Here is a 26,689-nt window from a genome sequence, read left to right as displayed (position 1 = left end):
ATTCCTACTGTTCTTGCCAAATCAGATTTAATGCTCCGTATCTAAAGACTCCACCGTCAGCGGAATATTAAATAATAATCTTCCTGCTTTTTAACTCATGATATGACATCTCTGACATTCAACATAAAAATATTTGGTCACATGTTCGTGTAGCTTATCGCGCAGCGCTCTAGCTTGAGTCGAAGGAAGGTGAGATTCGCGCGGAACGATTCCGCGGGGCGGATTGACAATCGCTGGTCTGGTACACTGGCCAGTGTGAGTGTGGTTTTTAGGCAGTTTTCCACGCACGTTTAAGCAAATGCTGGCTGGTCTGTAAAGTCTATCTGTACAATACACAAACAGTTGAAACACGATAAGTCAGAGAGCAACATTTCCACACATTACAGTCAAGTGGTGCGCACGACTTCCATCTGTTGCGTTTACTGACGAGTAGGTCGACGAGAAGGCTTCTGACCATAAAATGTCGTAAGAGTAAATGTATCAGATCATGAAAACAGCGATTTCTTATTAGCAGTAAATCTTACTTAAGTATGTTCTGGAGGATTTTCTATTATGATCACATATAGAGGGTGAATCACCTAAAACTTGCACCGCAAATATTGCCGAAATGAAAAGTGCCATTGAAGTGCGATTTTCACTGAATGGATTGGTAGTCATGGTCTCATATTGTTAGCCCATAAAGAGATTGTAACGATGCTTGCAGAGAGTATTTTTCTGCAAACATGCCCTTTTTAAATGGGAAAAACTAAAAGTAGGGTAAATTAGAATGTCAGTTCTGTTTGTTTCAGGATTCTAGGACGAGTCGTCTGCAAGATACCGTATTTTGAAAAGTTTCCACAGCTACACTTGTTTGTGCCATTCAACCTGCTTGGTTGCTCGGTACGATGCTGTTACGTTTGCTTACAGTGTGCTTGTCTATACCTTGAGTGCATAACGACTTGCTAGTCGGTCAATCTGCGACAGTCCAAGCAACAGGTCTTGAGTGGACGATGGGATATCCCAACTAGAAAAAGTCGACATGCTTATGATATATGGAGAGTGTAAGAAAAATGCAGTTCGTTCTTGCACGGTGTATGCTGCAAGATATCCCGATAGACGTCAACTATCTTGGCAATTATTTATCAACCTCTTCAGCCATTTACGTGAAAGGATAGTGTAACACCTAGACAACGTAACAGAAGGAAACAAGTGACGACAGAAGAGAGAGGAAATTAATGTTCTTGCTGCTGTCGCAGTTGATCCTGACAATCGCTGCGGGAAGTGGTATCAGTCAGGCAAGTGTTTCATGCATTCTCCATCGACATATGTTCAAAATGGTTCAAATAGCTCTGAGCACTATGGGACTTAACATCTGAGGTCATCAGTCCCCTAGAACTTAGAACTACTTAAACTCAACTAACCTAAGGACATCACATTCATACGTGCCCGAGGCAGGATTCGAACCTGCGACCGTAGCAGTCACACGGTTCCGGAGCGAAGCGCCTAGAACCGCTCGGCCACCGCGGCCGGCCGACGTATGTTCCACCCCTATCATATCACTCTGTATCAAGAGCTGCTTGAAAACGATTATGAGTATCGTGTTAACTTCTGTACATGGTCATTAGAGACACGATGCTCCAGATGTAACATGTATCCTGTTTAGTGATGAAGCCACATTTACGAGACAAGGCCAAATAAACCCCCGAAATATGCACTACTGATCTGTTGACAATCCCCGTTGGCTTCGTCAGGTGGAACATCAGCTTCCATGGAGTGTAAAAGTGTGATATGGGATAGTGAACCATCAGCTCATAGAGCAGTGTTTCATGACGGAACACTGAACGCGCGCAAGTATCATAGCCTCCAACAGACCACGGATGCTGGAAGACGTTCCTCTGCAGACCAAGAGGAACCTGTGGTAGCAGCATGATGGCTGTCCAGACCTTAACGTACGAAGTACTACAGCATGCCATCACGAATTACACTAGTCAACAGCCATTTTGCATCTGGGATGAGATACATCAACTAGTATGTATTTTAGTGTGTAGAATCCGAATATACCTTTCAAAATGTTCTAGTACGTATAATTTTTGAGTTTTGAAAGGTTTTTTTATTTTTCGTATTCAGTATTTCGCTTTTTGCTGTTCTTGTGTTTTGATGTTTAATTGTTCGTTTTTGATCTGCAGAGGAGAGCTAGAAGATCTACAAATCGTCAGTAAATGGTTGGTGTGGTAATCCAGTGGTGTGAAAGAGAGCCTCAGTGGGTGTCTCCTGTGAAAGATAATGCAAACTTTTTGTGTTTAAAACTTACAGTAAGAAAAATGGCAACTAGTAAATCTCGTTGCTGTCTAAACCACCCCAACAACTTTTGTTATGTGTGTGGGAAACTCACTCCAAAAGCTCAAAGAAAACCAATCACTGATTTGGTTAAGAAGGCATATAAATTGTATTCTGATTGTCCTGTTGGTGATCAAGATAAAAATTTTGCACCTCATATTGCCTGCATAAGCTGTACTGCAACCTTAACCGAGTTGATGAAAGAAAAACTCCGAGCCATGCCATTCACTGTTGCGATGGTGTGGCGTGAGCCTAAAGACCATTATTCAGACTGTTACTTCTGTCTTACAAATATTTCGGGACATTCAAGCAAAACTAGACATAAAATAAAGTATCCAAACGTATCTTCAGTACATTTGCCTGTGCCCCATGACGAGGGGTCGTCTGTTCCTACCTGTAACTTGAAAACCACGGTACCAGACACCACGTCAAGTGAATCAGAAAGTATTGAACATTCAGAAGAGTACTGCCCTCAATATCACGACGCTTCGCCTCACCTCTTTAATCAAAAGAAATTGAACGATTTGGTTCGCGATCTAAATCTTTCGAAACAGCAAGCTGAATTCTTGGGGTCAAGACTGCAACAACGGAACCTTCTAGCTCCAGGAAGAGTACGAAAGCAGTGGCTACGATCAGAGCTCTCTGACTGATTGGTGTGCGTCTCCGGACAGCGCTGAGTATCGCGGACGTTGCCACATCCAGATGAACGCGCCACCCACAGGAAACCGCCAGCTGGGCCCGACGTCCGACAAGCGGCTGCAGCGGCTGCAGCGACTGGCTTGCATGCCAAGCAGCCGCGGCACGGCAGGCCTTATCCGAGCTTTTTCCTGCACCCAGATTGCTACCCTTTCTGCACCGACGAGTGTTGCAGGAAAAAGGCGCTGGCAGCTCTTTTTCGTCCTGGAAGTTGAGTCAGATCGGGAGGATGGGCTGTTTCCGCTATACGGGATTTCTTGACCGGCCTGTATCGCGAGGGAGGAAGGAGGATGGCATCTGTGAGGCGTCGCAGGAAGGCGCTCGTAAAGCCGGCCTACCGCCATCTGCGCTTCCTCCGGATCCGCCTCCTTGGGCACTTCCTCAGAGCTGGCCAGTTAGGGCTGACCCGCGGGACACTTGCTGAGTGAGCCCCCACTCCTGACTCCCGACGAAGCCACCTACACAGAACGTTTTCAGTCGCTGCTGCCTCTTATTTATTTATCTTTCTGTTGTACACAAGTAGGTCCGGCCAGTTACAAAGAGGACAAGAAGTACTGAATATTGGCGCACAACTGGATGATAAAGTAAAGCTGTCTGCAACCCGAAGGTAACTCTGAACACCACAATGCTTCACTGGCCACGGTCATATTGGAGAGGGTGTGCCCTTACCTTCCAACGACCTTTGAACTGGTGTACCCAGGCTACAGTTTAACTTGGTCTCCGAACCACGATGCAGGTCGGCATTTCCCGTAAACATAAATCACTGCCAGATGTGAAATAACTGATAACCAACAGATAAAATTCCAAGGACTAACCAGGGATCAAACCGTAGACCTTTGGATCCGTGGTTTGGAACTTAACCAGTAAGTTATCGAGTCACACGTCATGATGGCAAACTTCTTAAAATCCCACCAGAAAACAGTCTTGCTTGATTAACTATGCGCTGAGTACACGATTACTTATAATCCGGGTTCGGTGTGGGGCAGCGGAGGGGTGAAGTGGACTGCAGTGGGGACGGAGCCTCTCCGTCGTTTCTAGGTCCCCGGTTAACATACAATACAATACACGACTACTTAAAAATGTGTAACTACAACACGGCCATTTAACACGTAAGTAACGTGTTTTATGGGTGGAATGTTTCAGATTAAAATTTTTCGCAGACACCACTCTTACCCACTGAACCTTCCACTCTGTCACTGCTTTTTCTACTTTCGAAACTCCGCAGAGACGTTCCTGCATGCCTCACATAGGCTAAGAAGAACATTTTGGCTCAAATGGCTCTGAGCATTATGGGACTTAACTTCTGAGGTCATCAGTCCCCTAGAACTTAGAACTACTTAAACCTAATTAACCTAAGGACATCACACACATCCATGCCCGAGGCAGGATTCGAACCTGCGACCGTAGCGCTCGCGCAGCTCCAGACTGTAGCGCCTACAACCACTCTAGCCGGCAACATTTTGGATTGTCAGTAACGAGAAGCACTTTTGCTAGTTTGAAATCATGCAGATACGACTTCGCCCATTTTTATACACAGCTACTGGCTTACACGTACCTAACCTATTTGCTATTTGGTTTCTTGTGCAAAGTAGTCGATCCACTTCACGGCCAAATCAACAAATCGGCACACACAACCAACTGGAATCTTTTTCAAACAGCCGTGATTTTACTTTACTTTTTGTTCAGTTTTCAACAAATACAGCACCCATGTTACACAAAGGTCACTCACAGAAAGTTATCCTGTAGAATTAAAATCGAATGACTACGCCTCGTACAGTTAGCTGTGAGGACGACGGACAACAGAAAACCAAGAAAGAATATTGTAACTACTAAGACTGTCACGTATCTTCTTCTGTCCAGTTCTTGAATAAGGTTGTCACATAAGAAAACTCTTTCAGTCGCTACTTGAATATTGTCTGGCAAAGACCCTTGTCAGTTTGAATTAAGGGAAGATGTAAAGAACACTCGAGGCAGAGCATGTCGCGGAAAGGCTTTGGAAGTGATGCAAATATCACAAATGTAAAACACCATATCTCGCTCTTAGGCTGCCACTACGTTGCTGTTGCGATGGCCGAACGGCGAACTGAATGTTTGATGAGCAGTCACCGACCTGTGTACTAATACAGCTTATTGGTGCTGTTTTTTCTATTGCACCATTAAATTTAACAGTAGTCGTCTAGAGTACTACGTAAAAGTCTTTGCGAGTAAATTAAGGAAACATTCGGTAAAAGAGCGAACGTTGCTCCCCCTAGCGAGCGACCTAATTGCCGGTGAGACTGAGTGCGGCCGACAGACAGCTGGCAATGTTGGACGCCCACAGCAGCCGAACGCGTGAAGCAACTAGTGCAGCGATTGCCACAGAAGGGGCGGACATCAGAAACGCTATTAATTCACGCTGGGCCGACCGTACAAGGCCAGTAGTAACGGTCAAGTCGCTGGCGATCACGCTGCACAAGTTGCGACAGTGCCAACGTGCCCACTAAGCCTATCGTCTCCACACCATCCTATTGTTAATGCGCGCTTCATCCCCTAAATTTACTTGACTACAAACGCGAATTTCTGCAGAGATTCACGTGGCAGTTCAATGCAAAACTGGCGTCACAACGGTTGCTGGTTAGCCTTACTGTCCACCAGGTCATTTACATGTCAGGTGGGTAGGAGAAGTCTGGAGTAAGTTGGTATTTAAATGGCAACATGTGTTTAAAAAAAAAGTGCATACGCATGAAAAAGGTGTTGAGAAGCGCCGCATAGCTTCGAATATATTAAGCCAAAGGATATTTGTCTGCTGTGATCAGTGGAGCGTATGATAGTACAATGAATAAAGATCAAAATTTGTTAGAAACTGACGTCAGAAGAACACATTGTATGAAAAGTGTACGGAACAGAAGATGTGACAAGAAACTATGTTTATGAATCGTTCAAACGCTTTGGGGCTAGACTACTTCACATTCCGATCGAACGTCAATAAACCTAATGCCAAACAACATGGAATAGGTATTGCCTGTCTGGCGAAAATTTATGAGTCTCCTCCTAGTCATTTGTCTTTAGAAAAAAATGTGTTGCATTGATAGGTCGGCATGGAAGATAATGACTAAGAGCGTCCAAGTGCCCCGGCTGCAGTTTGATTTTTCGAGGTCATAACTGAAACTTCATGACTACTCACGTATTACCCCAACACTGAGAACTGTTTTTTCAAAACTCGCTTTCTGCAAAACTGGCCATATGAGTTTTTTAGGGCATACGCTAGTTGACTTGGGCGCCTTTCTTAATCAGAGAACAGTTTTTTAATCAAAATCTAGTTACATCCCTTGTTAGAAGCTACCAAATGTCTTCCGCTATTCCAAAACTCGCTTTCTGTTACGAAGGTGGTATAGCAAAAACTTTTCTGCAGCTAATTTTTGTAGGGTGAATAGTCTTTGGATTTTAATAATGCTATTTTCAATTTTTGTTTTGGTAACATTTGTGGAAGTAACAACACGGGCTGATGATACTGGTTTACTGTCCATTTGCATTGTTGTTAGAGCACTGTCGGTTTCAAAACCACCTGTCTGGGACGACAGAGGTATTGCGTGCATTCTTAGGCCGTTTTTGAAAAATTATTTTTAAACAAAATGACAGAAGAATACTCTGAATCGGTAACATAAGTTGAAAAGGAAAGGAAGAGGAGTGTCCGTATGAAAGACCCCGAGGAAGATAAAAAGATTCAAATGGCTCTAAGCACTATGGGACTTAACATCTGAGGTCATCAGTCCCCTAGACTTAGAACTACTTAAACCTAACTAACCTAAGGACATCACACACATCCATGCCCGAGGCAGGATTCGAACCTGCAACCGTAGCAGCAGCGCGGTTCCGGACTGAAGCGCCTAGAACCGCTGGACGACAGCGGCCGGCCGAGGAAGATACAGTGAAGAAAGCGAGGGGCCACTGGATGCCAGATGCGAACGCCTTTAAAGCGACTATGCGTCCATGAGAAGGACCAAAGGCTGTTCTGCTGCCAACTTAACCTATGGATTGTAAACATCTAATACACTGAAGGCGAATAGTGGTGTGGATAGTGCAAATATAAATGATGTGATGGAACGCGTAGATATTGAGGAAACAAAGTGATCCACTGGACTATAAACACGTGACTTGGACTGACACAAAATATGTAAATGTTTGTCTTAATCTAATTACTGCATTGTACGTCAGCAATACTCAAAATTGTATGCAGTATATTTGTTTATTGTTTTTCCTTGGTACATAGATGGTAAGAAAGAAATTTGTACACCAATTTATTATGCAGAAAGCAAGTTTTGAAGTAATTTGATATTCTCATGGTCTTTCTTATATATATGCAGATAGTTCTTTTCATTTATGAATGTATCAACCGCTGTTTCGAAATTAATATGTTATGTATGATGTTTACAAAATTTTCATCCATTTACAAACCAACAATCTTTTCCGTTTCATGAAACTTGATAATTTTGCAGAAAGTGAGTTGCGAAAAAAAAAAGCGGTCCTCAATGCGAGTAGCTAACTTGTAACATGAGTACTGACGCGTGTGCGCTTTTGTTTGTTTGTCCTTCAGCAGAGCGGCCAGCGAGAGGACAACAGTCGTGGGCCGGGCCGGGCGACGCGCCACCGTGGTGCGGCAGGGGCCGCGCCGGTAGTCGAACGTGGGCACTGCGGCACGCAAGGCCAGGGCGGCGCCCACGCAGCTGACGCCGGGCCCGGCGACACGCGTCACCGGGACACCACTCACAGAATGCCTCTCCTCTGCACTTTATACCTGTCCTTCTGCACACCGGAAAGACCCGCCAATTGTGAAACGCTGAAGCAAACTAGTGACTATACATCGCAAGTTCGTCTGGCACTCGACTGAAATCGGGAAGCGGTCACGTCATGTCGCTCGCCCGTGTGATGTGATCTTTGTCACGACCGACAAATTTATGACAGCATTATTAATAATAATGAGCGTATGGCATTGGTGGGCGGGAGACCCCTCGCGGGGCGGTTCGGCTGCCGCTCCACAAGTTCTTTAACGCCACTACGGCGACTTGCGAGTGAATGAGGATGAAATGATGATGAAAGACACAAAACACCCAGTCATCTCAAGTCAGAGAAAATCCCTGACCCCGCCGGGAAACTAACCCGGGACCACGTGCGCGGGAAGCGAGAACGCTACCGCAAGACCACGAGCCGCGGACAGCATTATTAATTATTCGAGCCCAACTACATACAGAGTCCGCCATAAAAATGTATACACACTTTAAGGAACGAAAAGTATTACTTATATGTTTATTTTACATTTAATACTTGGTCACACATGTTGAAAAACCTTCACTTTAGCACATGGCTGCTTTAAATGTTCAAAATGTTCACAGTTGGCGGCTATACACGTAACAGAACGACGAGCGGTCGCCGCAACTACGTCAGTCAATGTTACAGTGGAGATCGCTTCAGATGTCGGTGTTATCTCCTGGCGAAATTCCTCCAGCGTGCGTGGCTTACGTCAAGAGACGTTATCTTTCACACTTCCTCACAAGTAAAAATCCACAGGTGTTAGATCTGGTAAACGCGGAGGGAATTCGATGTTCCCTCTTCGTCTAATCCAATGCCCCGAAAAATTGTTATCCAGGAAAGCTCGTACTGCCAAGTGGTAGTGTGGTGGCATCCCGTCCTGTTGATAAAAGACCTCTTCATCAGCTCCATAAAGGGCACGTACACCTGGCAAAATTGATGTGTGTAACATTTCCAGGTACACTTCTCCGGTGACAGTAGCGTCAAAGCAAAAGGGTCCTACTAAGCCCCTAGATGATGGTCCACACCACACACGAACCCCTGGTAGACTGACCGCTTTATCCAAATAAAAATGCGGATTTTCCGGTGCCCAGTACACACTGTTATGCCGATTCAAGGCTCCATGAAGTTTAAATTGTGCCTCGTCACTACACACTACATTCGTCACAAATTGTTCGTCATCAGTTACCATTTGCTGATACCATTCGCAAAATTGCATTCGGCGATCAGGATCGTCATCATTAATCGCGCGCAGTAATCGTGGAATGTAAACTTTCCACTTGACAGCTTTCAGAATTCTTCGTACACTTATACCTCTCTTTAGTCCGGAAGCGCGCGGCTGCTACAGTCGCAGGTTCGAATCCTGCCTCAGGCATGGATGTGTGTGATGCCCTTAGGTTAGTTAGGTTTAAGTAGTTCTAAGTCTAGGGGACTGATGACTTTAGATGCTAAGTCCCATAGTGCTTAGAGCCATTTGAACTTATACGGCTAACCTCCACTTCACTTGAACATTGTTTAGCAGACTTCTGTGGAGAATTAACAAACGTTTCCAACACGAGAGGTGACGTAACAGGGGTTGTAGCTGCACGCTGTCTCCCTGATCTTCCTTTGTGAATACCACAAATCGTTCCATGCAATTCAAACTTGTCAGTGATGCGTTTAATTGCTAGGCGGACTGCCGATTCTGTTTCAAACTCCCGCCTCCACTGCCTTCGCACTTAAACGGTATTATCACAACTTGAAAAACTACTTCACGATACATTTTCGTTGCTCGCATGTCAAGCGTGCTCCAGCCATCTTGTTTTCTCAATACCGAGATGAAACTATTAACATCTGTTGGACAAAATACCACACTACAACAAACTCGTAACTCAAATCGAACGACAACATCGATATATCAATAGAGCCTGAGAAAGAGTGTATACATTTTTCTGGCGGACTCTCTATTTGTGGGAAGCAAGACGACAAAATATCATTGCAGCTCGTCTCATTCGCACGAATTTAAGCTATATTCTTAGATTACTGCCTAACCACATCCGGAAATCGCGACGTATTCGGAAACAACGGTGAAATATTTGTGACAAGAACGGACATAATTGTCATTGCTGGTTGTTTCACTCACAGAAATTTCATATTTCGTTTTTTAATCAAAATCACAAAATGGAAGGCACTCGCTACTTAGAGAGCACTTTCGCAGAACATGTTACTGTTACATGAATAAGAAGTTCCTACAATGTGTTACAAATATGAAGACAAAAAAATGTATTAGCATGTACCTAGTTTCGCACTACCTTCCTTACACTCCACGGTAACACCTCTTTAACTGCACGAACACATGTAATACACGTAATTAACTGCCAAAAACTGTTCATATTAAATGTTCTTAGGACTTTTACAGACAACGAGTCGTTAACTGACATTTAATCATAATAGTTGCGGCTAGAGTGGTACATCTTCATTGCGCCTTTGCCTTAAAACGTCATACTGTCATAACCATGGTCTAGGCAGCGACCATAAGAAGCGAGTTATGTTACGGAAACAACTGGAATATGATGAATCCAATACGGCGGCTCAAAAGTAGCTAGCGAGAGACGTCACTAGACCCCTTTTCGATTTCACCCATGTGTCAGCTGTACTCCGATTTTTAGTCTCTCGTCTGAAGCAATGTCGTTCCAATTCCGGCGTCACCGTTCTGCTTTACGTTTATCATATCTTTGCCATTTTGCTGTGCAGCTATTCCAAACAATAATTTGTTACCACCTGGAAACACGTAGTAACTTTGAGCGTATTTGTTTTGTAATTTTCGGCTCGCGCGGGCTTGAGAACATAAATTTTATAGGATTCACTGTACTGAAATATTGTTTGTTCACAGATGACTAAACATATATGAAGTCCAGAGCTCAGTACCGCAAAAGAGAACAGCTGCAGTGCAGCTTTATTAAAGTTGTGGTATCAGCTTACTTTTTTCCATGTATGTACCACAGTGACGCCGGAAAACGGGGATGAACCGATGGGTCTAGTAGACAACACAGGAACATTTCGTTACAAAAAAGTATTTCTCAACAATATGTCCATTGTTCTTTACGCATTTGGACCGACAAGGTTTCAACCTATTTCTGATTCCTCTCAAGAGCGCAGTATTCCTTCACTGTACAGATACCCTCGTCAGTACCACTTTTCAAGATGAGAAAACATTGAATAAAATCTGGAGAGCAAGGGAGAGGAAGCAATTTCTGATAATGTACGTCTGGAGCACAGCACTCTATGGAAGTGAATCATACGCTGTGGGAAAATCGGTAAAAAAAGGAATCGAAGGTTTGAGAGGAGATTTTACAGAAGTATATTGACAATTAAGTATACTAAGAAATGAGCAGGTTTTCTGTAGAATCAACGAGGAAAAAAAATGTGAGTAGACTGGCTAGAGTAAAGGGACAGGATGGTAGGACGTGTGTCTAGACATCAGGAAGTGACTGCCGTGGTACAGGAGAGAGGCGTACAGGGCAAAAACTGCGGGGGAAGACAGAGATTGGAATAATTGGAACGATAATTGTGGGGGTTGAGAATAATTGCGATGAAGAGATTGGCGAAGTAGAGGAAGTCGCGGTGCACCGCATGAAACCGGTCAGAAAGCTGATGAAAAACAGAAAAAAGGGAAAGTAGATCAGTAAACAGTCCAAAGCACACACTATGTACTTTTGGTTCACTGTTCGCTTCTGCTTCGGCACAAAATGCAAGCAAATCAATAACATTGCGAGTAACAGATGATGTCAAGCATGATAATGACCTGCAAGAACCATAATTTTTCCTCCGGCAAAACGGTTTTCGTTTCGCAGGTACACACTCAAAGCTTTCCACTCGAACCTCTGCGGCACCCTGCTCACAGCTCCGGTTAGCCGCGTCCACACGCAGCAGAGTTCGCCGCACGCTACGGAAGCGTGCCTCGGCGTGCCTTTCCACGAACACAGCGCGACGACTGGGCAAAAACCGCCAGCTGCGATCATTAAAAGCGGACGCTGCTCTGGCGCAATATCTCCTGCCACGCATCGTGTAGCGTCAGCCTTACCTTACCGTACCTTACCGTTGTTACGTTCCACTTCCGGTATGTCACGCTTCCCAACGTAATATAACGGAACGTTCTTCCTCCGACTGCCAGTACAGACCTGTTGCTGGGGTTTTTACTCTCGGTGGGCAACAAGGGGGATTCGAACGGGTTAACGTAGCCAGGTGATTAGCGTTTTAATTTCAAAAGCTGTACAGTCTTTTCCTATTCATTTGGCATTGGAAACCAACTATGATAGTTTCCAACTATTATTATTAATGCTTCTAAAATCTGTACAAAACAAACAAACACACTCACACACACACACACACACACACACACACACAAACCCCAGGAAAATTGATATTTCACACTTTTCAAGTTCACGAGCATTTTTACACTACTCACCATTAAAATTGCTACACCACGAAGATGACGTGCTACAAACGCGAAATTTAACCGACAGAAAGAAGAAGCTGTGATATGTAAATGATTAGCTCTTCAGAGCATTCACACAAGGTTGGCGCCGGTGGCGACACCTACAACGTGCTGACATGAGGAAAGTTTCCAACCGATTTCTCATACACAAACAGCAGTTGACCGACGTTGCCTGGTGAAACGTTGTTGTGATGCCTCGTGTAAGGAGAAGAAATGCTTACCATCACGTTTCCGACTTTCATAAAGGTCGGATTGTAGCCAATCGCGATTACGGTTTATCGTATCGCAACATTGCTACTCGCGTTGGTCGTACGCCGTGCTGGATCCCAACGGCCTCGCATCACTAGCAGTCGAGATGACAGGTATCTTATCCGCATGGCTGTAACGGATCGTACAGCCACGTCTCGATCCCTGAGTCAACAGATGGGGACGTTTGCAAGACAACAACCATCTGCACGAACAGTTCGACGACGTTTGCAGCAGCATGGACTATCAGCTCGGAGACCATGGCTGCGGTTACCCTTGACGCTGCATCATAGGCAAGAGCGCCTGCGACGGTGTACTCGACGACGAACCTGGGTGCACGAATGGCAAAACGTCATTTTTTCGGACGAATCCAGGTTCTGTTTACAGCATCATGATGGTCGCATCCGTGTTTGGCGACATCGCGGTGAACGCACATTGGAAGCGTGTATTTGTCATCGCCATACTGGCTTATCACCCGGCGTGATGGTATGGGGTGCCATTGGTTACACGTCTCGGTCACCTCTTGTTCGCATTGACGGCAGTTTGAACAGTGAACGTTACATTTCTGATGTCTTACGACCCGTGGCTCTAACCTTCATTCGATCCCTGCCAAATCCTACATTTCAGCAGGATAATGCACGACCGCATGTTGCAGGTCCTGTACGGGCCTTTCTGAATACAGAAAATGTTCGACTGTTGCCCTGGGCAGCGCATTCTCCAGATCTCTCACCAATTGGAAACGTCTGGTCAATGGTGACCGAGCAACTGACTCGTCACAATACTCGTCACTACTCTTGGTGAACTGTGGTATCGAGCTGAAGCTGCATGGGCAGCTGTACCTGTACACGCCATCCAAGCTCTGACTCAGTCCCCAGGCGTACAAGGCCGTTGTTACGGCCAGAGATAGTTGTTCTGGGTACTGATTTCTCAGGATCTATGCACCCAAATTGCGTGAAAATGTAATCACACGTCAGTTCTTGTATAATGTATTTGTCCATTGAATACCCGTTTATCATTTGCATTTCTTCTATGCGTAGCAATTTTAATGACCAGTAGTGTATTAATTCTCTGATTTCTACTGGCAATTTTTTACCGCCAACCAAGAGTGATTTTATATAGTCCTCTTCGACATGAAAGCACTTTACGAATGATTGAAATTCACTTTGGAAACTGCGGTAGAAAATTATCGAGAGCGTTTAGCTGTCGAGTATCATTGTTGTCGCCGGATCACTGGTTGTACGTGGTTGTCGTACTGTCCCCTATGTTGACTTGTGTTTGTCATTCTTCCGGCTGCTTTTCCATGAGTTGTTGTTTCAAGTGTGACATGAAAAAGCTGTCGTCAATAAGCCGCTCGTTTTGCTAGTTGGTCTGAGTTCTTATCACTTTCAATACTGCAGTGCTCCATTACCTATATTAGTACAACCTCCAGTTCTCTAATAATTCCCAAACTACTCCACACACAATCATTATTGCGATCACGTTAAACGTGATGTCTCTACAGGAACAACGCTGATCGGGAGTCCGACGTTATCTCACAATAACCTATTTTGGCGTTACTTCTGCGTGTTTGAATGTCTCCAAGTCTACTATTGTTGTAGTTGCCAGTGAAATTGTGAACAATCCATATTGCATTATTGTAGAATTCATGTAATCACAACTGGTCCTTTGATCAAATTTTGTGTGGTTCGTGATTAATAATCCCACTGCATTTCACCTGATCGCAGACTAACTTATAATGCTAATCAGAATGTTGCAACCACATTAAAACTCCTTGTTGGGACTTACCTAGAGCATAAACGTGAGTTAGGGTCGACACACACGGGTTATCACGAACTGGAAAGCTAATGCCCATCGAAAAGCTGTTTGTTTCCAGTAGAGATCCCATGATTCTAGTTGTCAGCTTTAAAGTTGTTGCCTATAAAGCGTCACCAGGAGCCAAAGGAAAAGAAAGGAGTCAAATTTCCCAAACCTTTTTCTTTTTTTGTTTCTTCCTCTTAAAAACATTAATTACGTACATCGCCTCTGAAGTACTTAGGTAGCTGCGATCGTACAGTTGAGTGAACTGTGTTTCGAGAAATATAGCTTCGAGTGTACAAGCCAGGCAACCGGAAACAGCGGCAACAGGAAATACCTTAGAATAGCCGATGTCAGAGTTAGGAGATAGAGCTCCCATATTAGACTGATCAACAACGCACAACCGAATCAGATGTCTGATTTAAGTAAAAATAACAATCTCTAAAGTTGACAGTAAAATGAACTCTTAAGCCTGGTTTGATGCACCACGTTACTTCAAAGGCGATCTCCTTTACACAAGATGAGTCAGGAGGAATTGTACAAGCTTTGAGGGGTTAAGTATTGGTGATTTTCAACAAAGAACTTAATAAAAAAATGGTGCAAATGGCTCTGAGCACTATGGGACTCAACTGCTGTGGTCATAAGTCCCCTAGAACTTAGAACTACTAAAACCTAACTAACCTAAGGACATCACACACATCCATGCCCGAGGCAGGATTCGAACCTGCGACCGTAGCGAATAACTTAATATGGACACACGTCCTACTTCGAATGATTTCCGAAGTAGAACACGTTTCATGTACATTTTATCTGTTTTCTGCGTTATTCAGTATACTGTCATTTTTTACAACGTACTACGTCAGCGCAGAGGAATTCGAGGCTAAAAATTTGATACAGGACACCTGTGGTCTGCCAAGCCAGGAAACTGCCTCAAATTGGCCTTCGGAAAGTACCTAAGCTACAGCTCAAGCGCGCCGGGCGAAATTTTAAATATTCTCTAGCTTTCTTCGCGTAAAGTATTAGCCTCAGAGGAAGTTTAATGTAATTTAATTGTGTAATTGTTTCTCTAGCAGCCACGGTTTTCGAGTTATTAGAGAAAACCATACAAAACTGACATTAAAGGTGTTCTATTTCGGAAACAATTCTGAAGCATATGTCCGTGCGAAGTGTTTCGTTTAGAATCGCCAATCTTGTCACCCCTCACTGAATGTATCTCTCCTCCTCACTCATCCTGTGTACAAGTTCTAGTATTGCCCCTGCGACCCTTTCGTTCCACTACCTCTTCGGCTACAGTTATCATCAACTATTCATTTCGTAATATGTGCCCAACCATTCCCTCTCTGCTCTTCATTATGTTCTCCACCAGAAATATTTTTCTCTCGTTCACTCGTTGCAGAACATCCTCATTCCGCACTCTGTTAAAACGTCTGATCTTCAACAGTCTCCTGTTCCACCCCATTTCAAAGGCTCCTAATAGTTTGATTTTTGTCTTTCCTGTTATGATACATAGTACCTACAGGAGTGCTCCAAACCTACCTCTTCATGAATCTTTTTCTGACGTGGAGGTTTATATTTTTGGGGAATAACAAATATGTTTATTTTTATAAAACGCCCAGCGTAGTGAAAACCCGGATCTCAAGTTACCCTTCAAAGAGCGTTGATTTCGCTCTCTTTTACAAATATTAATCCCTGATAAAGGAATGTTCATATTATGTGCTTAAGTGATTGTCTTCCTCCTCCCATGTCTTGTACTACTACTACTACTACTACTACTACTGAGAAATTCGTACTTGCCACTGCATTCTATAACGCCAGTAACAACTACATCACCTCCAAGAACAAAGCAATTAAAGTGCTTAAACTTGTGAAATACAGGCGCTAGGCATCGCCTGCACCTGGTGTAGTACAAAGAAGTTTCCGCGCGGTTCCTCATTAGAGCACGCTCGTTTCTCGTCGAAGCTTAGCCGCCTGACGCGTGACTTTACCAGAGGAGCCTCGCACTTTGGCCGGAACGTCGGCGCTCGGCTCCAGATGGGCTTCCGCAGTGCGGCGCGTGGGAGTGCGTGGGCGTCCGCGGCCGGTACCGCACCGGCAAACCAGATCTGCGGCCGCTGGCCTCCTTTGCGCAGGTTGCGCAGTGGACCAGGGGGCCTTGGCTAGCGCGTTTCACAATCGTCACCAGGCGCCCTGGTGCTGCAGATGGCGGCTGACAGCGTGTCGCATAAAGTCACGATCACGTGGCGGATTCTCTTGAGGACGTGACTAGCCAGAAGAATTCTCAGGGGGTGCTTCCCGGATATGAGGTGGTTTTCCGCAGAGGAAAGGAAAATGTGGAAAAAACTGATCAGAAAAAGGGACACGATAAAGGACGTTTGCTGCATAATCAGGGAACCTATTCCGTAATACTAAAGGGAGCAGTTGGGGGCGAAACTGTAGAAAAAGGTAGAGCTCGGAATATATCCAACAAATAATCGAAGACGTTGGTTGCACGTGCTGCTCTGAGATAAACAGATTAGCACAAGAGACTATGTCGTTGCAGGGTGCGCCAGACTCGTCGAATGGCTAATGACAAAGTGCAGGTCTGTGTGTCTTCAGAAACAAGGGCGACTTCGGTTATTCCAGTTGGCAGTTGACGCTATAGGCGGTAAGAACCGTTACTGTATGACTACACGACTGAAGAACGGTCACGGGAAGCAGATACGTCTATAAAATAACATTCATAGGGAAAGAAACATAAGTCCATGTGTGTGCCGGCCGCGGTGGTCTAGCGGTTCTAGGCGCTCAGTCCGGAACCGCGCGGCTGCTACGGTCGCAGGTTCGAATCCTGCCTCGGGCATGGATGTGTGTGATGTCCTTAGGTTAGTTAGGTTTAAGTAGTTCTAAGTTCTAGGGGACTGATGACCACAGATGTTAAGTCCCATAGTGCTCAGAGCCATTTTTAAGTCCATGTGTAAAGAGACAAACTGGAAGCCAATGACTTTTTGTTTTGTTTGTTTGGTTGGTTGTTTGTTTTAAATACAGTTAGAACCGCACATCATACAATGTTAATCCACTGTGAATTTTACATCCTTACAGAATACAAATTGCATTTCGAAACTAGTAAATATTATTTGATTGTGTACCTGCTGCGCTTTTACGTAACCAAAACAATTACCATTGATGCAGTACAATTTACATTTACGAACAAAAAAATATAATATACAATTGTTGTTGTTATTTTGTGCTCAATAGAACGTTCTTTATCATGAGCAAAGGCAAGAGTCTGCTACTGATAACAGCGAAACCTGGTTGTGGATAACAGAAACATGTTTTATGTAAGTTGGACGAAGTATTAAAGCGATGTTTGATATATTTTTATTTTATTGCTTTTTATTTTACATTTTTGTTCAGGTAACTGCATTTTATAACGCTACATGATAAATCTATATTGTTTTCTTTATTTTTACTACAAAATCCCTCTGTTTCACGTTACAACTCAACAGTTTTCGAATGGACCTAAATTAAACATTAACAATTTGAATCTTGCCATAAATGCTCTTTACTTTTACGAAACATACAGGCGGATAATTATGTAGGACAAAAATGTGGATTATGTGGTCCTTTAGCTACCCCCACTCAGTTTCTAGAATGTTTGCCGCTTCCGCTTTTTAGGGGAACATAGCAAGATACTGTTCGCGTATGTAAAGAAAGCGACCTTTATGAGATAACGCCCGATAGTTATGCAACGCACTCAATGCACAGGTAACTTGGGTACGATCTTAACTTGTTAAAACTACTATGAAAACTAGTGTATTCTACGATTACTTTAATAGTGTATGGCAGTCTACGGTCGTTTTACAACTCGACTACGGAGCGATTTAAAGTGGAGCGACCGCATAAAGTGAATCGAAGATAAGGAAGATGCCAGACTGATATACATTGGAAGATTCGTCAGGAAAGGTATTTCACCCACAAAGGGAGTAGCTTACAAAATTCTCGTTCGACAAAAACTTGAACACTGCTCGCCAGGCTGGTAAGATATGATTGATAGAGGAAGTAGAAAAGGTCCAAAGAAGAGAGTGTCTTTCGTTACAGGTTCATTTACTAAGAGCGAAAGCGTGACGGAGATGCTCAACCAGGTCCAGTTGCAGACGCTGCAAGAGAGGCGTTCTGCATGATGGTGTGATCTGTCGGTAAAAATTCCCAGAGCGTACATTCCTAGACGATTCAGTCAATATCTTGTTTCCTTCTGCGTATTATATACCTCGCGAAAAGACTGTGGCAGTAAAATTTGAGACATTCGAGCTCACACGGAGGCTTACCAGCAATCGTTCTTACCGTGAAGCATTCGTGACTGGAACAGGAGACGGGGAAGTGACAGCAGTACATACAGTGCCTCCGCCCTACATCGTTAAGGTGGCTTGCGGAGTGTACGTGTAGATGTACACAGTGCTTGAGTTGTGCCAGTATGCCGCGGTGCGCAAAAACTTTATTTTTTTACCAGTACAATTTTAAAACGCATAGAGAAGCCTTAAAATAACGTTTTAAGACCCCTAAACTAAAAAAAAAAAAAAACCACCTCACCGCCGTCATGAAAGGTGGAGCTACGCCTGTTCTCAATAGCGCACTAGCAGTAATCTGTCAAATCAAGTAAGCAGTACGGAAAAGCCTCCCCGACACCTAAAATTCATCTTCTGCAGAACAGTTTTGTTCGTATTATCCAGACAAATTTCGACACCTCTGTGCCGTCTGTTGCGTGTTTCAGTAAAAACACACTAGTTATCTAAACGGTTTAGATATTTAATTTATTTAGTTTCAATTATTATGTGTTGTTGCTTACCTTAACCCTCGTTTTTAGGTTGCAAGTTGGCATTCTGCCTGACAGCTTCTGCTCTTCAAAATAATAGTAAAAATACACTTTTTTCTGCTTGAAAAATCATAATTATCTAGCTGAGAGTACAGGTTGTAGTTGTGCTGTGCTTACGTTTCACCACAGTATGCTTTCATGGTGTATTGCGCGATATTTTGAAGATACTTTTTTCATATATTGCCGGCCGGAGTGGCCGTGCGGTTCTAGGCGCTACAGTCTGGAACGGCGAGACCGCTACGGTCGCAGGTTCGAATCCTGCCTCGGGCATGGATGTGTGTGATGTCCTTAGGTTAGATAGGTTTGAGTAGTTCTAAGCTCTAGGGGACTGATGACCTCAGAAGTTGAGTCCCATAGTGTTCAGAGCCATTTGAACCATTTTTTCATATATTTTACCATTTCTCGTTTTTTTAAAAATTTGTTGGCTTTGAGAGAAGTGCCCATACAGTCATTCAGTTATGACGATACGAACGTAAGGACAACACCACACCCTGTCCCCGAGCGGAGAAAAATCTCCGACTCGGCCGGGAATCGAACCTTGGGCCATTCGGTTAGCAATCTGCCGCGTTAACTGCGCAGCTAGCGGAGCGGACATTCTTTCTCTGTTACCTTGATTTAATAACAGACAGTATGAAATGAGCGACGAATGGGGTGGATAAAATACTCGAAGCGAGCTGGTTAGCTTCTGCTGTTGCTACACAGTGTTGCTTTCCTTTAAAATCGGCGAATGTAAGATGTATTGTGGGAACAGTTTACCGTTGTTTGTCTGATGTTAGAATTTGAAGCAAGTTCCATTAACCTTTTGGCGTCGTAAACGGATTGTTGTTGCCTAAGCAATCTGCTGGAGTTCGTCGTGTGGCAATGTTTGCATCTCTTCCTTTGGGTGGCCACATTAACCATATTGTCCGTGGCATACTTTGTCCACTCTAAGTGAATAGTGCTTTCAACTACGATCTGTTTAAATCAGGCTTCAAAATTCAGGATGCGCAGCTCACAGTATGAAAGGCCTCCGTAAAGTTTCGAGGCGGGAGAACCCATCGTACGCCTTCGTCCTCCAAGCATCTGAGGTCACCCGTCTGCCAGATTCACGGCCACGATAAGAATCACTGCTTCGCCCGAGGAAACCCAACCAGTTGGTGCCCGGCGTTGCCAAAGGACAAGGAGGTGAGTGGATACAAAGAACACATCTGGTTACATCCCTTCATGTAGAATGACGAATAATGAGAATGGTACGATGAGCAAATGGTGTACACAGATTTTTACAAAGCTTAACAATAAGGAAGAAGAAGGCGAGAACAAATTGTGATCGTTATGGTTAATGTAGAGGACGATATAAAGACTAGGCCGAGAAGTGACAGACGATAAGCTGTATTAGGAATAAATGAAAGAGAAGAAATAGGTAGTAATAGTATGAGAAACGTGGAGATGATAAAACGGTAAATTTTAACAAAATAAACGTGTTGGTAGAAAACTTCAAAACTGAAAATAACTAGGAGCATAGGTAAGATGAAAACGAAACTGGAACGATGACAAACATAGGAGAAAGGTGGAGGAGAACGAAATAAAGTAATAAAGGAAGAAATCAGAACGTGCGAATGCGAAGTGAATGAGAAGAAGAATAAGACAACATCACATAAACAACTGGAAAGAGACTCAGAAGGAACGAGAAAACATTAATGGATGAAGGCAGGTGGGAAGTGTGAAGTGAAGAAAGAAAATAGCGACGGTCAAGCGAAAGGGCTAACGTCTATAGCCCCAAACGAGGCCTTTCGTGGACTGTGCTGTTGTTTACAGAGAAGTAGCAAAACCAGAAAAATTCAGCTGATGTCGGGAAGGCTTGCCATAGATAGATGCTTGGTGCAGGCACTTGCAGTTGATTCTTAACACAAACACACGTATCGTATAAATAGGCCCAGAGATCTGGTATTGTTTAATTGCACCACTGATTACCAATTACTGGAAACAGTCACACTCGTGTTTGTGTCTATAGTTTTTGGGATTTTATATTTACTCAAAAGCTCCGTAGTCCACCTTTTCTGGATTCTTCCGGTTCTTTCTTTTATTCGTCCTTCTCTTTATAAATTCCACAACCTCTCCGTTTCCGCCAGTGTGTTCCGGGCACATATGCACGACAACTATACTGTACACCAGTTGCAGATGTTTCTCGTATTTGAGTATGTTTTCATGGCGCTGCAGAGGTGGTGTTGTGCAACATTATTTGTGTTTATGCGTTGCTATTACCATCGTACTTATTCAAAGGTATGTACAGGAAAAACATGTACTGCGTAGTAACCGAAACCGATCATGGTGAGAAATATGTATTTATCCAACTGTAGCCGTGGATTATTCTTGCACATATACATCGAATAATGACAGTGACTGTGAGATCACAGAAATTCCAGTTTAACCCTTTCAGACTCCCTGGCTACAATTTTGTATATTAACTTTTACTGGTATTAGCTGGAACAGAAGTATTTTTTCCCAATGAAAACACGAGGCACACACTTGTGAATGTTCAAGCTTTTCATCAACAGATAGTGCTACCAACTGTTGGGCATCAATATAAAATTAACAACAAGTCAATGTAGCAATTCGCAGTAGCTATCGTGACCACCGGAATACACTGATGTGGTTGTTTCGCTACATTCCACTGTATGACTGAATATTGTTATTGTTATTTTGCATGGTTATTATTAAATGATAATTTTACTATTTATTACAGTAGAGAATATCTCGTAATTGGTTTTTTTAGTCCACAACATGAAGGCAGGCGCGCAAAGTATGTTTTGAAAATGAGTAAATATTTTTTATATAAATCTTGCATATAAAATCATTAAAAAGTCACGTGAGAACATTAGCACACACACAAAAAAAAGTTTCTTCCTCCAGAAAAAATCTAGGACAATTGTTCTTCCCCTGCATCACTCGAGATGATAGGAGGCGAGAACGTGTTACGACGCATCCTCCGCCACACAGCGTAAAACGGCTTCTCGAATACTGATGTAGATGTGCACGTAGCAGTAGAGGACAAGAAAGGAAAGAGTACAAGTGAAAGCAGCTCACAAAAGTCGCCATCAAGAGGACATAGAGTTACGTGTTGAGAGAGCACGGGCCGACCGCTCGTTTTGGGTGGCCATCGACAGGTGGGGCTGACCGAGTGGGCGCAAACCACACAGTGCGATGGCTGGCGAGATAGGCCGCTCGGCGACAGGTCGGTGCCCCGCCCTCTGCTGTCTCTGTGTGGTCTGACAGCGGCCTAACGACACGCTGAGACTTATTCACTAGCCAGAGCCGCCTATTTCACTTAACCACTCTCATAAAACTTGTGTTCTTTCTCCATCAAATACGAGGTAAACTTTTTAAAAAAAATTTAACTACCGTCTTTTTATGAAACAAAATGCGATTTTAACACAGTGTTATATTAAGGCGAAAATGTGTACCTTAATCTACGCTTTCGGCGTTTCTTCCATAAACTTCAGTAATGTTCTGATGGAGTTCAACTGCTTTCACATCTTTTACACCAGACAACAAATCACTGTACGCATTGCACACGCTGCAGAGGATTTTCAGTCAACTGAGAGTTTTTAAATAAGCACACGCAACGTAAAGAACGACGAATGCTTCCGTTACGGCTTCTGTAGGGACAGGTAGCTAATACTAAAACAATGCAGCTACTCACTGCGCATGCGCGGATCGCCGACTGCAGCGCTGCAGAGGCCCTATTTAGGAAACCAGTACTTGTTTTTAAAAAATAATAAATAAGTAAATACGCCCCGTACAAAGTATTCCTACATACATTTTTGATAGTTATAAAACCTTCTTCGTTTTTAAACCGCTGTTTTGAAAGTTTAGTAGCTGCATTCATTATTTTCTCCAGCGTGTCTTTTAGTGTCCCAGAAATTCTGAATATCCTGATATGGCAGACGCTTGATGAGACACGCCAACTATCCCGTGATAGTTTTCATATAAAGTTTCGGGAAACCGTATTTAGTGAAGAGTCAAGGAATTAGTAAAATCTTTACGTATCGCTCCCATAGGGACTGAAAATACAAAATTAGACTAATTACAAGACGCGCAGAGGCAATTTATGATTCATTCCGCACTTCATACGCAGATGGAACAGGAAGATACAACACGTCGTACATTGGAAAGTACCCCCTGCAGTGCTTCTCACAGTGGTTTTCAGGATACGGACGTAGATGTATTTACTTTGGCCTCCAACAATTTAGTATTGGAGGGCAGCATGGAGGGTAAAAATCGTAGAGGGAGACCAAGAGATGAATATACTAAACAGATTCAGAAGGATTTAGGTTGCAGTAGGTACTGGGAGATGAAGAAGCTTGCACAGGATAGAGTGGCATGGAGAGCTGCATCAAACCAGACTCAGGACTGAAGACCACAACAACAACAACAACAGTTGTAGGAACGCTCTGATGAACAATCTGCACGTGAGGCAATACTGACCCTACGACTTATTTTAGAATATAGATTAAGAAAAGGCAAACCTACGTTTCTAGCATTTGTAGACTTAGAGAAAGCTTTTGACAATGTTGACTGGAATATTCTCTTTCAAATTCTGAAGGTGGCAGAGGTAAAATACAGGGAGCGAAAGGCTATTTACAATTTGTACAGAAAACAGATGGCAGTTATAAGAGTCGAGGGACATGAAAGGGAAGCAGTGGTTGAGAAGGGAGTGAAACAGAGTTGTAGCCTATCCCCAGTGTTATTCAATCCGTATACTGAGCAAGCAGTAAAGGAAACAAAAGAAAAATTCGGAGTAGGTATTAAAATCCATGGAGAAGAAACAAAAACTTTTGAGGTTCGCCGATGACATTGTGATTCTGTCAGAGACAGCAAAGGACTTAGAGGATTGAACGGAATGGACTGTGTCTTAAAAGGAGGATATAAGATGAACAGCAACAAAAGCAAAACGAGGATAATGAAATGTAATCGAATTAAGTCGGGTGATACTGACGGAATTAGATTATGAAGTGAGACACTTAAAGTAGTAAATGAGGTTTGCTATTTGGGGAGCAAAATAACTGGAGATGGTCGAAGTAGAGAGGATAAATGTAGACCAACAATGGGAAGGAAAGCGTTACTGAAGAAGAGAAATTTGTTAACATTGAGTATAGATTTAAGTGTCAGGAAGTAGTTTCTGGAAGTATTTGAATGGAGTGTAGCCATGTATGGAAGTGAAACATGGACGATAAATAGTTTGGACAAGAAGAGAATAGAAGCTTTCGAAATGTGGTGCTACAGAAGAATGCTGAAGATTAGATGGGTAGATCACATAACTAATGAGGAGGTATTGAATAGAATTGGGGAGAAGAGAAATTTGTGGCACAACTTGACTAGAAGGGATCGGTTGGTAGGACATGTTCTGAGGCATCAAGGGATCACCAATTTAGGATTGTAGGACAGCGTGGAGGGTAAAAATCGTAGAGGGAGACCAAAAGATGAATACACTAAGCAGATTCAGAAGGATGTAGGTTGCAGTAGGTACTGGGAGATGAAGAAGCTTGCACAGGATAGAGTAGCATGGAGAGCTGCATCAAACCTGTCTCAGGACTGAAGACCACAACAACAACAACAACAACAACAACAGTTGTAGGAACGCTCTGATGAACAATCTGCACGCAAAAGCAAATACGTTGCACGACGTAAAAAAACTTGTTCGCTAACGAATGCTCTAGCAGTTTTTCTGGTTTACCTTCCTGGATCTATTTTGCTAAAACGGGGCAGGGCAGACTCTTAACGTCCTGTCGATGTCACAAGAGACGGACAAGGCTGGGAGAGGAAATCGGCCGATACTTCGAAGTATTATCCCAGCGTTTGCGTCTGAAGTCGTTCGGATAACCACGGACAGTTCTTAAAGTGCGTTTATACTGAGTGGGTGTGGCCTTGTGAAACAGTTGCGCGAATCTGTTTGTCGCAGCATTGTAAAGGCAGCTTCAGTGAGTGAACCCTCCGTGTGTCAGAGTGAGGCTGGGCGCGCGTTGGCCACAGGAATGCTGCCGGAAGACGCCACGTGTGCCGGGTCGGACCGGTGCTATCGCGCGCTTTATTTAGGCTGCCGTGGCGCCGGCGCCATTAGACTGCCAGCTGCCTTCTAGCCCCCTCTCCCTCCCCCCCCCCCCCCCCTCACAACAAACCTACATCGTCTGCCCCACTAACAGCCAGGCTGCTCGCACTATTCCTGTCAGCAACCGGCTCCCCGGAACTAGTCGTACATGTTCTCTCAGTGTTATGTTTCCCCATCTTGTAACACGTATCAACACGGCGTCCTAAGAAAAACATTCTTAAAACATATATCCTATAAATAAATGTCCTCAACAGTATATTTCCGTTCTTTATTCACCTATACGTATTTAGGAGCCCATGCTTCATATTCCGGTTTTACCTGTTACAAACACCACTTTTGGTAATAGACTACATTTACACCTTCCTTAAAGCGCACAACAAAGCGCAGGCTAAAGCGAAATCGAAAAGTCCCGTCTGGTTAGAAGCGCCAGAAGGCATGCATCGGTACTGCACGGACACAGAGCAAGCTATCAAGCCGCTCAGTCCGGCACCGCGCAGCTGCTACGGTCGCAGGTTCGAATCCTGCCTCGGGCATGGATGTGTGTGATGCCCTTAGGTTCTAAGTAGTTCTAAGCTCTTGGGGACTGATGACCTCAGATGTTAAGTCCCATAGTGCTCAGAGCCATTTTTCGAGTTTCCAGCGTCCACAGTTCCACTCACTATCTCCAAATGACAAAATGACAATATGTAAACCCAAACAGCAACAGAGAACTACAAATAAAGGATGAGAATTGATAAATAAAACCACAGCAACCGGAACACCAATATCCAAAACAGAAACGCTACGAACTTATGCACCAACCTTATACCGGGTGATCAAAAAGTCAGTATAAATTTGAAAACTTAATAAACCACGGAATAACGTAGATAGAGGTAAAAATTGACACACATGCTTGGAATGACATGGGGTCTTATTATAACAAAAAACAATGCGCACAAAATGTCCAACAGATGCCCGTCGTTTGATGATGATCGTGTGCTCAGCTGCCACTTTCGTCATGCTTGGCCTCCCAGGTCCCCAGACCTCAGTCCGTGCGATTTTTTGCTTTGGGGTTACCTGAAGTCGCAAGTGCATCGTGATTGACCGACATCTCCAGGGATGCTGAAAGACGACATCCGACGCCAATGCCTCACCATAACTCCGGTCATGCTTTACAGTGCTGTTCACAACATTATTCCTCAATTACAGCTATTGTTGAGGTATTATGGTGGACATGGGAGATGAATACACTAAGCAGATTCAGAAGGATGTAGGTTGCAGTAGGTACTGGGAGATGAAAAAGCTTGCACAGGATAGAGTAGCATGGAGAGCTGCATCAAACCAGTCTCAGGACTGAAGACCACAACAACAACAACACGAGCATTTCCTGTAAAGAACATCTTCTTTGCTTTGTCTTACTTTGTTATGCTAATTATTGCTATTCTGATCAGATGAAGCGGCATCT

The 26,689-nt window shown here is 43.7% G+C and overlaps 1 protein-coding gene across 1 annotated transcript in view; it reads right to left on the bottom strand.

Moving 5' to 3' along the window:
* Positions 1 to 26,689, bottom strand: part of LOC124795667 — a 296,867-nt gene that overhangs the window by 230,088 nt on the left and 40,090 nt on the right. Inside the window, exon 4 of the mRNA XM_047259739.1 lies at positions 7,536 to 7,768. Coding sequence (XP_047115695.1) covers positions 7,536 to 7,768 — 233 coding nt within the window. The remainder of the gene's footprint in view (positions 1 to 7,535; positions 7,769 to 26,689) is intronic.

Source organism: Schistocerca piceifrons, chromosome 4 (assembly GCF_021461385.2).
Source record: "Schistocerca piceifrons isolate TAMUIC-IGC-003096 chromosome 4, iqSchPice1.1, whole genome shotgun sequence".
NCBI lineage: Eukaryota > Metazoa > Arthropoda > Insecta > Orthoptera > Acrididae > Schistocerca > Schistocerca piceifrons.
The sequence above is the reverse complement of the archived record's forward strand: the minus strand, read 5'-3'. Positions and strand labels throughout refer to the sequence as shown.